The sequence below is a fragment of the Rhyacophila brunnea genome, unplaced genomic scaffold, assembly GCF_057557595.1.
Source record: "Rhyacophila brunnea isolate RB1 unplaced genomic scaffold, BYU_Rbru_1.0 scaffold_2, whole genome shotgun sequence".
Classification (NCBI taxonomy): Eukaryota; Metazoa; Arthropoda; class Insecta; order Trichoptera; family Rhyacophilidae; genus Rhyacophila; species Rhyacophila brunnea.
In genome coordinates this window covers 32848295-32862047 of record NW_028232859.1, presented here as the reverse complement: position 1 = coordinate 32862047, position 13753 = coordinate 32848295, and the positions used below count along the sequence as shown (strand labels likewise).

The 13753-nt window shown below is 29.9% G+C and overlaps 1 protein-coding gene across 1 annotated transcript in view; it reads right to left on the bottom strand.

The window, feature by feature from the left end:
• Positions 1-13753, bottom strand: part of LOC147072214 (cell adhesion molecule Dscam1-like) — a 207701-nt gene that overhangs the window by 170124 nt on the left and 23824 nt on the right. Inside the window, exon 3 of the mRNA XM_085946707.1 lies at positions 13527-13713. Coding sequence (XP_085802833.1) covers positions 13527-13713 — 187 coding nt within the window. The remainder of the gene's footprint in view (positions 1-13526; positions 13714-13753) is intronic.

The following is a 13753-nucleotide window of genomic DNA, read 5'->3' as shown; positions in this document are numbered from 1 at the left end:
TTTTTTTTTACATATAAGGTTTATGGCTATATTTATATACTAGCCTCCTACGATACCTGTGGTTGTCAGATAAAAATGATTTTTGGTGACATGATTACTACGAGATCTATATTCTATAAAAGCTGTCACAGCAGAACGGTCCAATTATTTTTATACAACTCCTCCAGGTCATTAATTTAAATGATGTTATGTGCCATTTTTACGCAATTAATTTTACGCAAATATGCAATATTTAATATTATTTTATAAGGATTTAAAATAAAAAAATGTTCTACGCACAATAATTGTAGTGTAGAAAGTTGACGGAGTGCGCATTTCACACGTCCAATCTAAGGCATGTGAAAAATTACTCGGTGCTAAAAAGCGGAATTAAAAAGTTTTGTTTAAAAAGTGGAAGATTAAGTGAACAAAATATAGACATAGCTATTAACACATAGATTGGGCGGAACCGGATATACAATAAAGTGATGTGCAATTTACATGATAACCCAGGTATTGACCAGACTAAAACATTTGGACACCTTAAATAACTAGACCATACACATATAATTGAAACATGAAAAAAACTGTCATTTTGATATCCCGGAAACCAAACGAAAAGTTGGTCAACCTTGTATATGTGAGGTATAGAGTGTTGAATCGGATTTGAATTAGGAGTTAAATATTTGAAGGCATTAAGTTTAGATATACTTGGTTGCAGGCAAATGATGTTGGAGGCCATGACCCAGAATTGTAGTGCCAGGAAGAAAATGAACCAATTAGCTACTTTATACTTACGTTTAATATGCTCTACGTTATGCATTAGAGAGTTACAGGTGTATTTTGTGAATTTATTAATTTCTTGTAATTTTTGTAATGTGGTTTTATTGAATAAAATATTAATAAATAGCCGATGGTGTAATATCTTTAAATTTGCATTTGTATTGTAGTAAAAATTAGTACATAAAAAACTTTTATTCAAATACTTACTCAAGTACTCAAATACGCTGAAAATACGAATATAATAATAGTATGCATAATTATGTCTCTAGATACCTATATATTAATGTCAAAGGTATAATATGCCATACTTAGATACAAGGGTTGTATTAGTATTACACCAAAAAATATCTTTTGCTGTATGGCTGCCCATTACAGGAAGAGTTAGATTACCAAGGGACTTTCTGGGTCACTATTTCTTTAATAAACACCAAACAAAACCGTAACATAGTAAGCTATAGACCCTTTTCCGATGAAATTAACGAAAACGTGTTACTTTTGTATGGCACGAACGAACTTTATTTGAAAGAAACCTGCGTAAAAATTTACCCTAAAGTAAAATAAGCAGCATTCAATTATTGTTCGGGTATAGGTGCAATTCAATTACATATATTTCGGTAAATGAAATACTTTTTTCTAAGTAAGCCGAGCTCAAAATGATGTTATAAGACTTTCCTTATATGTACCTATTAGCCAGTAATACTCGACTTACATACTTACAACTACATCACCATAATCTTATTACAAACCGGGAACCTATAATAGGATCAATACTTAGGTAATATAGTTTAAATACTGAATAAATTGGCAATTTGACTATATAATATTACAATCGTGGATTGTTGTACTGCTGTTTTGAGCTACAAATATATAATCAGTAATCACTATACCTACTAATATTAAATTATAGCTATTAAAATGTAACGTCATACTTATATAGTTGGGTTTATATATTGCTACCGTTTTTTTCTATGGAAATGTATCCATTTTTATCCCCATCCTGCCGCCATATGAATGAATAAATTATTTTAAACACAATGGTAATATTATAATTTATTTGAATTTTATAGTTACCTATTTGAGTTATTTTTTGCGACCTGGGTGTTGCCTTTCGATATCTTCAGGCACTATGCGCATTCAGTAATTACAAATACATACTGGCAACGAATAAAGTTAATCATTGACTAATTATTGATATTAAGAAAAACTCAAATGGAATAGGATAAAACTTAAATCAATTTAAATTTTTAATTTAAATTCCAAAGTACCTTCGAAGAAGGACATGCTCAGCGTAGGTCAAAATGGAGCTTTTGTTCTATTTTCAAAGCATGATCCTGGACATACCTCAAACGTTGTAGATAATCTATTTATATAATTTTGAAGCCTTATTATCCTTTATATTTATTTTAAACATTTGATGACTGCATAAAGTATTTTTGTTACATAAAATAGTATTCTTTTAAACCTATCGCTCTAATGTTTTAGAATATAGTCATATTTTGGTACATAACCGTGCAGTGGTGTTAAGATTTTTTATATTTATTAATTTTTAAACGCATTTATAAAACCATTAGTATAATTTATGACGGGATAATTTTAGTAAAATATTTACGAGAAAAAATTATATTGCTAATCTCTGTGATCCCAAATTTGACAAGAATTAGGCAATACTCGTATTATTCAAAAAATGGGCAAGATTAACACATTCGAAGATAATTTTAAAAATATTCATTATAAACTATGTCTTTGACCATTCAAGTGTGATAAACATCCTACGAATAATTATTGCTTTATAATAATTATTGACCTAAGAATAAGGTAGTGATTTTTTGAAATACGCCATTTCTTTTGGCATTCCCCAGTGGTTAAGCTACAACATACGGCCGTAGCCATAAATTGAACTAAAATTGAAGAAAGGAGTAAGATCATGCCAACGCGTGTGTTTGAACATGTACCTAACCGAAAAAAAAATCTTTTTTTTTAAAACGTCCGCCCTTAAGATATACTTTTATAGAATAATATTATGTAGATATCTATGTAATAACTAAATTAATAAAACGAACGCCTATTTCTAAAAGTAAATAAAATAAAATATGAATGTTCCTATTATAGTAGACAGTAAATGCACGAGTATTCATCTATACAAAGAGTTTTTCCACATTAATTAATTAATATAAAAATGAAAGTGTAAAAAGTAATGTAACGGAGTATCTACTTTTTACCATGTCCGATCCCAAGACGATAATAATATGGGCCTTTACATAGAGGTTGTATTAGCAAATTTTTGTTTTAAAAAGAAATGGATGTCAGCCGCTTGCACAAACTATCGGGTCCATACGGACCAAACACATATTGAAAAATAAAATGTGAATTTTCTAGACCCGGGATTTGAGCTCGAGACCCAAAACATTAGAAACCGATGTGGTATTAGTTTGCCTATCGTGTTTTAAAGTATTATTATAAAACAACATTAGGTAGGTAGTAAATTAAACACTTATACCACTTATTATAGATGCTTTTATAATGCAAAATTTTAACATCATTTACTATGAATTTAGACGCGTATAATAAATATTTACGTAATGTGAACTCGGCAAAATATCTCTTCATCCCCATGAGTGTAAAGAAACACATTTCAATCTCGAAAACTTGTTTATTTACACAATATGTATGCAAATTTAGCGAATGCGTTATCCAAGCGGATGCCATATGAGAAACATATTTCATATCAGAATAATACTTGCATTTTTCTTTATATGGCAAAAAATATTGGGTGGGTATCGTAAAAATCCTATAACAATAAGGATTGATAAATGGATACTAAAGCCTGAAACATGGAAAATGCATATGCAATATTCCATACATTTCTATACCAAAACGATCGCGACGACTACGGTTGCATGGCCATATATCATGAACTGAATGAACGTTTATGATATTATTTGAATAGTTTGGATTTAAATGGTAAACCTTTACGAATTTTAATGACATCATATCTCAGTTATTTACTTTAGTGTATTTACAAAAATAAGACCTTTCTGGTTTTAAATGAATGTCAACTAACGAACTAAATTTATTAAGCAAAGCAACTAAACCTTTAATGTTTCTAAAAATAGCATAACATATTTCCGCTCTGGTAAATTGAAAGCTTTGCGGCAAAAATATGAAAATGTCACACCGCTTTTTACGGTATTTATAAAGCGATTATAAAAACTCAATGCACCCACTAGCATATGATTTATGTTTTGGTATTAAACGAGTGAATCGTAAATTTTCATGTAAAACCAAGTCAAATACTTTAAACGTATATAATACGAGTATTATAAAGTTATGATAATAAATCCTCTCAAATTTTATTATAATAAGAAGTTAACTAATACAAACTCCCTCAGAACAGTAAAAAGATTGAGGAAAATATTACCTACATAAATAATACAAATAATACACCTTTTAATAAGTTTAATCAAGCATTATTATAATATAAGGCATCCGGCATAAAAGTCAACTAAATCTTTTAATTTATTTGAGTTACTTCATCTCCACCCGTCATGTATTAATTATAATTATGCAACCACGATTTGTGCACGGCTGCTATCCATGGTGTTATAAACGTATATGCATAAAAGGGTTTTAGGGTCACACTACCTTGTCCTTAAATAGAGACGCACGACACTGATGTAAAAGAGAAGAGCTTAGAAAATAAAAAAAAACAAAATCTCGACAAGGTACTCTGCCGTCATGTATCTTTAGCGTCCTGTGTATTCATATAATAAAACTCTGCTGAAGCAGAAAAGTCAGGAGTTAAAACTTTTCAAATGTCTTAGAGTAGGCCTTGATGTTATAAAATCGGCGCAGACAATTGGGCCCATATGTGGCCTGGTAAACAGCTCTGCTAGGTTCGATCCTATCGACTGGCAGTCCCATAGTACCTACGTATTTATATAGTTCAGCTGTTATTTGGTTTTGCTTAAACTCTCAGTAGAAATTATATATTTAAATAGTAAACATGTGAACATTTCATTAAATTGATTTGCCGTACAGTGTATGTGTTGTATGTTAAAGATGGCGGGTGATGCTCTTAAAATTTGGTGAAAAGTTATTATATTTAAACTAACAATATCTCTTATTGTAAATAAGTAGAATAACTATTTCCATACTACAGAGAACCTAACATTTGATATACGAATAACCGTTATATCCACACGCGATATGCTGTGGATGTTATGGGGCCATAACATTTCCAATATATAGTGGAAAATATTATTATGGATAAATGGTGACTACTACTACCACATGATGTATTTTATGTTTTCTTGCAGCAAATCAAAACAAAAAAATATCTGTTACAAGACAATCTAATAGAACCCACCTATCCCACACCTGATATTAATCGGGCATTTCATGGAGTTCAAATATGTGACGTGAGGCATCTGTAGATTTTAGGTCACTAAGTCTACTTTGACTGTATTTGCTTTCACTTTAATACAAGAGTACCTTTGGGAGATAGAAGCATGAATAAGCAGGTGAAATAAAAAAATAATATGAAACTGTCGAGCAGACTAGGTGAAGAGAACTTTACGTTTACATTGTAGCAGTATGCAGGACAGACGGCTTGGTCAATGTAATATAAGGAAAACGATAAAGAAAAGGATAGAGCTATTCAAACTCCAGTTTCAGTAAAAGTTCTACGATATGCATAAAGAACGTGATTAGCATTGTACAATTCATAATCAATAAGACATGTTGGCTGAATAACAAGCATGCTAGCAATACTATCATGACCAGTCAACAATTTACTTGTATGTATGTTAGTTCCTATAAAACCGTGCCACATTTCCTTATTATAAGTCGTATATTATAAGTAATTTATAATATACGATTATATTACATTTTTTTTTTTGTCATAAAATATGATGATAATAATTAGATGTCTAGATCTCGTTATTCATTTATCGTAAAGAACAATACATATTTCATTACGATGGCCGCATATCGTTGTGGGTCCCAGGTTTGAATCCTGGGTCTGACAAATACACATTTTTTTTTTCTTCCGTATGAGTCAGAGTACGGACCTAATAGGTTGAGCAAGTGGCTGACATCCATTTCTCGCAAAAACAAAAATTTGTTAATACAAACTCTTATGATCTTATTAGGATCAGACATAGTCGGAAAAAATACATCACCATGTTTGCTCCTAATTGGACCATATTATTATAAGCTTTAAAGAGTGAAGGTTCTATTAACAGATTTTTTATCAGGAATAGTTGTTATCCATTTCCTCAATCAATATTGTGATTCTTTGAATGATATTAAATACCAATTGAAAAAAAAATGACCACCCGTGTATTACGTATTACCGTGTAAACTCGCAACCCACGGAATTTTGATATAGAGACAAGCACTCTACCAATTATTAGGCCAACGTGGGTGCAATTTGGATGGGATATAGGTACTAATAACTCGCAGATAATATTGAAATTAATGCATATTATTCTAGATATATTTGCTAAGAATGAAAACGTATTAAAAAATGGCGATTGATATTATAATATTTCATATAAGTAGGTACCTAGGTAATTTTCATGCATAAATAAATGATAAAAAAACCTTTGATTTATTTAATTTCGATTATATTAACAATAAATCGTAAAGGTACTTTTATTTCTGATCTCTAAGGTACACACCTCTTATTAATAATATAATAACCAACATAAATAATTTTAGTATCTCGCCTGATCATTGTATTCGTCACTTTATTAGTAAGTCTATGTATATCCACGGAGGTTATTTGTTAAAATAAATAACTTCTTCACATTGTAAAAATAATATGTTAAAACAATTTGCTCAATCATATTTTTGTTTAAAACTGTATATACGCGTGTATAAGAAATGTACTCTAAACGTTATTATATCTTTCAACGAGCCTATGTAATGAAAGATTACTAACAGTATACGGAGATAGCTCAATTTTCTTTGCGCACAAAAAGTACCCGTCAATTTAATAGAAAGGAAGCATGAACGCTCTAGCAAATACGTTCAAAATTGTTTTAGGTAAACAAATATTTGACGCAAGCAGAACTTTGTTCTAAAAAGCTGTGCAAACAACAACAAAGCAAAGGTGGTTAGTGGAAAGGACACCTCGTTGTTTCATTAGTGTCTGAGATGGTTGTGACCGCAGGTAGCGGATGACGTTGAATGGCTCTCCCAAGGACGTGCCAATTTTAAAAAATACAAGAAATATCCATAAATATATTTTGGTAAATACACAAATTTTTAAAACCCTTTCTTGGTAAATCGAAATAAAAATAAAATTCTGTCAAAAATATTTTATTATAAATCTATTCTATTTCCATTAGCTCTACAATCTGTAATAAACTATTTCGATTATTCAGCGAATAATTCACAAGATTTGAGAATGTAACATTAATTATTTTTAAAGATTTTTTCTACTAGGTATATGCATGAGATGTTTTCAAAATTTATATATTCAATCCAATATGAATCTTGGTTACCGCAGGAAGAGGTTTCTTAAAAGATTTTTTACGATAAATGGAGGTTAGCCAATTATCAAACCCCATGAGTGATGGTATTGGTCAAAATATTTTTTGGAAAATAACCTGTGAATTCGGGATTCTAACTAAATATCTAAGATTTAATTAGCGAACTATCACTCGTCCAACTTTATAAGAGTGATAAATTTATTAAAGCAATAAGTATTCTTATTTATTTTATTGATTGATAAAAACATCTTACTTAAAAAAAGATTCTTTGAAAATCTGAAATATTTTAAGAGAGGGATCGGATAAAAATGCTACTAGCTATCTTAGCAACTACCTACTATCTAACCTACTATTTAAATTACCTTAACTTACAATTTTTTTCTGATATAATTTATATTTATTATTAAATAAACGTAATTATTATGTTTATTTAATAATAATATAAATACTGGTTTATGCACTCAAAGGGACATTGTCAACATGAAGTTATTTAAAAAAAATCTACCGCTACATTATTATTGAAATCATTTGACCTAGATTAAAATTGAACCTTTAACATTTTGAACGTAATTTTGTAGCTTTGTATTTAACAATGTAGAACGGGCGGCATAATTATACAATATAAAATACAGAAATTATAATATAGAATATTATAATTTCTGAGATGGGAATATTAACGTCACTGTTTGTATTCTCCGAGGAAAATGTGGTCGAAATAAAATCCATGACAACATAACGAACCGACTGACAAATGAATAAAGGTGTATAAAGTCACACAAGAAACCACACTTACATTTCACAAGCCCGCATCTCTTTTAATTGACTACACGCTCTGTTGATGTATTGATTAATAAAACAATGAACCTTCCTTCGATACCAGAGCTTTGTATTTCTATTCTATACAACTATTTTTCATTGTGAAATGGTGATTGAAAAAAATAATTGACAGTCAAACCAATCGATCTAATGTAATCATTGGTTTCCAATTACAATTTACTATAAATATTATAAAAAAAATTAATATATTAAAAATACAATAAGTACTACATAAATTATTATTAATCCTTTTGTTTTAAAAAAGTTGATAATTACTTGACTACCTTAATGTAAATTATATTACAAATAATCGTCTCTTTACCTAAAGTACCTTAATCTATAATCAGTTAATTCTTATAATGTTTAAAAGGATTTACAAACTTATTTAAATATATTCTACGAAAAATCTTCGAAGTACCTTGTCAACAAAAGATGTCGTGGCCACGACGATTTCGGGATGAATACGTGAAAGATGAAACCTTTAAAATACAACTTTCTTTAAAAGTGGAAAAATATTTACATATAAATTTTTAAGTAAATAAACTTTTTTTCATAAAACAGCATACTTTTGGAAATTCTATTTTCCCCTGCTTATATCTCTAAGGAGAGAAAATTTTAATTTTATTTTATAAAGTTGTATTTTTTTTTTTTGAAAAAAGTGACCACCATAAAAGCAAAAGCGAGGCGTTTCGCTTATTAAATATCACGGCCATTTCAAAAGAAACCTCCATTCATACATTTCAAATTTAGCTTCTCGAGAGTAAGTGCTTGCTGATTTATTTTTTCTTCTACTAACACGCGCAAAGGTTTGGCGGCGTAAGTAGGTATATTTCCTGAAGATTTTTCTTATCAAACACACTATGTATTTATTACATATTATATTAGTTACACTAGTTATAGAAGAGCTTTACATTTAACTACAATTTAATATATAAGATGTATTTATAAATTTCGCATTTATCGTAGTATGCATACTGTTTTTATTGAAAAAAACGTGTCAAGTAGTAAGTTTTTCTGAAAGTATCTATATCAACGTATATGAATTAAAAAAATGCAATATAAATATAAATTAGCAATAATAACAAACGTAGTGAATAATAATTAAATAATTTAATAAGTAATAAGTCGAAAAAAGTTTACTGCTGTAAAAAATTATGTTTTAAATCAGAAAATATGAGCATTTTGTTGAAAATTTATTTATCAATTTAATTTCTAGAACAACGGTGTAGGAGATAAAAAGCTTAGGTGGGCTTTGGAAATTTATTTTCTCTTCTCCTTATGGGCTTATCGGAAAAATACATTTCAAAATAAATATCAAAATACTTTAATACGAGATTATATAAATTATATTATTCGCTAAAACAGAGTTATACGCTTTACACAGGCACCTAAAAAATATTTTTTTTTCACTTTTTGAGTACTATTAACCAAAGAATATATAAATTTTAGTTGAATTTAAATTCTAATTAAAACGAGATTTTTTGTAGTAGTATTAATTGTCTATAATAGGACACACTTGTAACCTCATTGATTTTACAGTTCTGCATCTTCGTCTCTATGTCTACACTCTACCTAAACCAGTTAGTTATACACTGAGATATTTATTGCACCTGAAGATGTTAAAAGGTGAAACCTAGATAATAAACTTATGTAGGTATTTCTATTTATAATAGTGCGATATTTTCCTGCATAAATTTATTATATTTTTAGATATGATTTAAACATACATTGATTATATTTTTATTTCAGTCATAATGTTAATAAACACAATAGACTAAATTATTTTAATTTAAAAATTTCACTTTATTTATAAAAATGGATAAAAAAAATCTACTCGTAAAATAAGTTTGAAATCTTGCAGCAGCTTATAACAATACCTTGCGGAAACCTTAATTAAGATTAAATATAATCCAGTGCTAATGAAATTTAATTACACAAAAACACGGCAAAAAAAAAATAATGTTTTATATCTTATGGCGGGAATATTCCAAGATTCTTTTTTAAAAAATCCTTATGCTGAGTATAACAATACTGGCAGGCCTCCGATGGCAGGAGTTAGGCCATTAACGAATGCCACATAATGAGCGCGATACGAATCTTTCGAGTGGCGACAATGGCTTTCTGTTGTTCATGCCTCAGGAAAACAGTGGCATTTCTTATGAACCGAATTGAAAAGGTTATAGAAATATAGAAAACAGCATTTAATGATATTAAGAAAAAATCGTTTTGGTAATAATAGCGACAATTGAATGAACATAATCAAACCTAAATTGGTACAACGCTCAAATTGAATTCAACACATATTTTCTTATGAATAATTTTATTGTACTATAACTAACTATACCGATAATAAAAAGGATCATGGTGTGTAAAGCTCCCACCTCCGCTCCCGTTATGTATATGCAGCCACGTCATACGCGGCCGGCTAACATAACCCTTACGTGTGCCAGATCAATGAATTTAAGCCCTCATTTTGTCCCGAGCAGAGCCGCACGGGACTGGTGATGCAACCTTGCACCGAATAAAAAGGATCATGGTTATATCCTGTAATTAAACATAATTTATATTTTGTGCAATAGCACCTGTCTTGATCCAGATTTTCCTCTGATTAGCGTCGGGCAAAACATCGAGAGCTTTGACAGCTTCAAATACCTGTGGGTACAAATCACGGGAGATGGAATTTTGCAGAGAGAGTTCGCTATATGAATGGGAATAGCTGAACCAATATTCAACTCGATATGTCTGGGACTCACGATTGTACTCGGTCAAAACCAAATACTGACTATTCAACGATTGCATACTGGCGGTGCTGCTTTACAGTAGCAAATCATGGTACTTTACGAAGGCAAAATGTGAGCGTATGTACATAATATTAATATAATTGTATAATATGTATGCAAAAATATGACAATAGTTTATAAATAAATTATTGGTTTTATTTAAATGGGCATCCATAATTCAGTACTCACTGAAATATGTACTTAAACTAATTTAGAGATGAATTTGAAATATTCAATTAATTAATAAAATTTAAAAAACTTTATTCATATTTTTAATAATAGTAGAATTGTTTTGTTATTTAACTCACCTGCGTTTCTATATTAATCTTGTATTACTTTCTGGCACACAATTTTCCGTAACATATAGCAATCAATAGGTGAGCCACTGGAGGAATAGCTGGCAAGCTTGGGGGTGTCGAGGGGTGTCAGGGCTGAACTCTATAGGGCACAAAGGACGGATCTTGCCCCGCGATTCTCAAAGGGGGCTCCATTAGCGAGAGTAATGGGGCGCGCTCCATAGACCGAGACTCAGGGCTGCATAGTTCATTTGGCCAAAATTATTTATTTTAAAGTCATATCTAGTTTTATAGTGTATGTTTATTTTGGTGGAAGTCGCGTAATTGACAAGATTTTTAAGTTTTGTAGAACTACGTGAGAAAAAAATGGGTCCAACATTGGATTGATCTAAGGAGATGGTGACGATGATGAAAAACTAAAATGAGACCTACTAATATTCGAAAAAATTCATTCTTAAAATACCTACTTACTTGTAATAATTTCATAGTTAAACGTCCAGAAAATAATATGCAATTATATATTATATAATAAAATATATGTTGTTTATGAAAAGCGTCAGCGATGGACAATGGATGGACCTCTCCACGAATAAAATCGTGGGTCGCGTGTTCCAATCCTGCAACTGCAAAATTTACATATTATTTTTAATACGCGTTTGGTACCAGATCATGTACCTAATATGACTAATATCAGTTTTTTCTAAAACAAAAAAAAACTGTTACGAAACCTCTCCCGGAGGCAGCTAAGATGTACGTTGGATTACAGAGCCAATGAAAAAATATGTGAAAATTGAATCTTTATTTACATATAAAAGAACCCGACGAAATAAAATTATTAATTAAATAAGATATATTATATAATATTTTATGTAATATATAAAAATATAAAAGACATATTTATACGCAACTAGACATTATGTTATAGTTGTAAAAAAACTAGCTAAATACTTTGTATTGAAACGATGGAAGTATCTGTATTATATATTATGATTATAATAAAAAGTAAGTGTATAAGAAGTATTTTTAATGAAATACATTTAGCACTCTTTAGAATCACGCCATAAGTTCCGAGAAAGCTTCTAAAAAAGCTCAAACGGCTTCGGAAAAGTCAACGGCTGAACAAATGTGCGGATTAAAGTGATAAAGACGCTAAGGAGCCGGTCATTTTTAAAATTAAGTTTGCTTCTTCTTCTTATTGGCTAGGTGGATGCCACCCCACCTCAAAGCAATACATTTCACAGGGTGTACGAGAGTTATTAGTGTACTTTGAAACCATTTTGGGGTCGTAAATTTTGCTCTATAGGAACGAAGATTATTATTATTTTAACGCGATTTGAAACGGCACATTTCAGCTAGATTAATATTTTATCTCTTAACTTGTAATACTAAAAATGAATTTTAAGCTACAAAGGAAATAATATTATTTATAATATTATAATATAATATTCTACTAAGATAGGCTTCGCCAAACATCTTAATTATTCATAATATTGAAAATAGCTATCTTCATAATTTTGAAAAATCTCTGAAATATTTATATTAGAAAAAAACATTTGAACTAGCGGAATTTCCTTAATTTTGTTAAATTATTATTCTTCTTCATAAATCTATCTGTATATAACTGAAGATTCCAAATTCAGAAAAAGCTTTTATAGAATATAATAATAAGTTTGAAATAATTTTATGATATTAATAACACGGCGACGTTAGTAGGTAGTTATCCTAATTTTGTTTATGACATTCTCCTTTTTATTGGTAATTATTACTTAAACTACTTTTATCCAATGAATAAAGAACATATACACGATTTAAACAATATAAGACTATTATTTATAATTGTATATTATCACGCTTACTATAAATCTCTATTCGTAATATTATAATGTTGATATATGATGTAAAATTTCAAAGCATGTTGTGAGTGTGATCAAACCATTTTGTTTTTACATATTTATGCCCATTAAGTACACTAATAATGGATTTACTTTGTAGAAGTATCAATTATATTATAAAATATAGTGAAAAATCAAAAATATACACTGCATTATAAATATTGTATTAAGTTTTTGAGTTGTGACTGTGTTTTTTTCTTCCTTCTTTCTTAAATATTTCGGAATAGTTCTAGAGCTAAACTTACCCTATTTTGATACACTAACACCAAACTCGGCATTCATGCAACTAACAGTACTTACACACCAATACACTATATTATGAGAATAACCCCATAATATAGTAATGAGCAAAAAACGTCGAGAAAGAAATAAGTAGTAACATACGATGATAACCCAAAAACATAATATAATAACAATCAGCTGAGAAAATCTCAAACTATTCATATTATACTTCTCAAACAATCAATATTATTTAAACCTTACCTTAGGCCAGGAATTGGTATTACAGTAGATCCATCCATGTGATGCCAGGATATAGTAGGTGGTGGAAACCCATGAGCTGAACATGGTGCACTTGCTCCACTGCTATTGCTGAACACCAGTCGGGAAGGTGGCTCCTGAAGAAACACCGGGCCATGTTCTTGACACGCGCAGTGCTTTATTCCGCCTTCTGTAAAAAAGTGTGAATCATAAATTTTAATAAACTATTT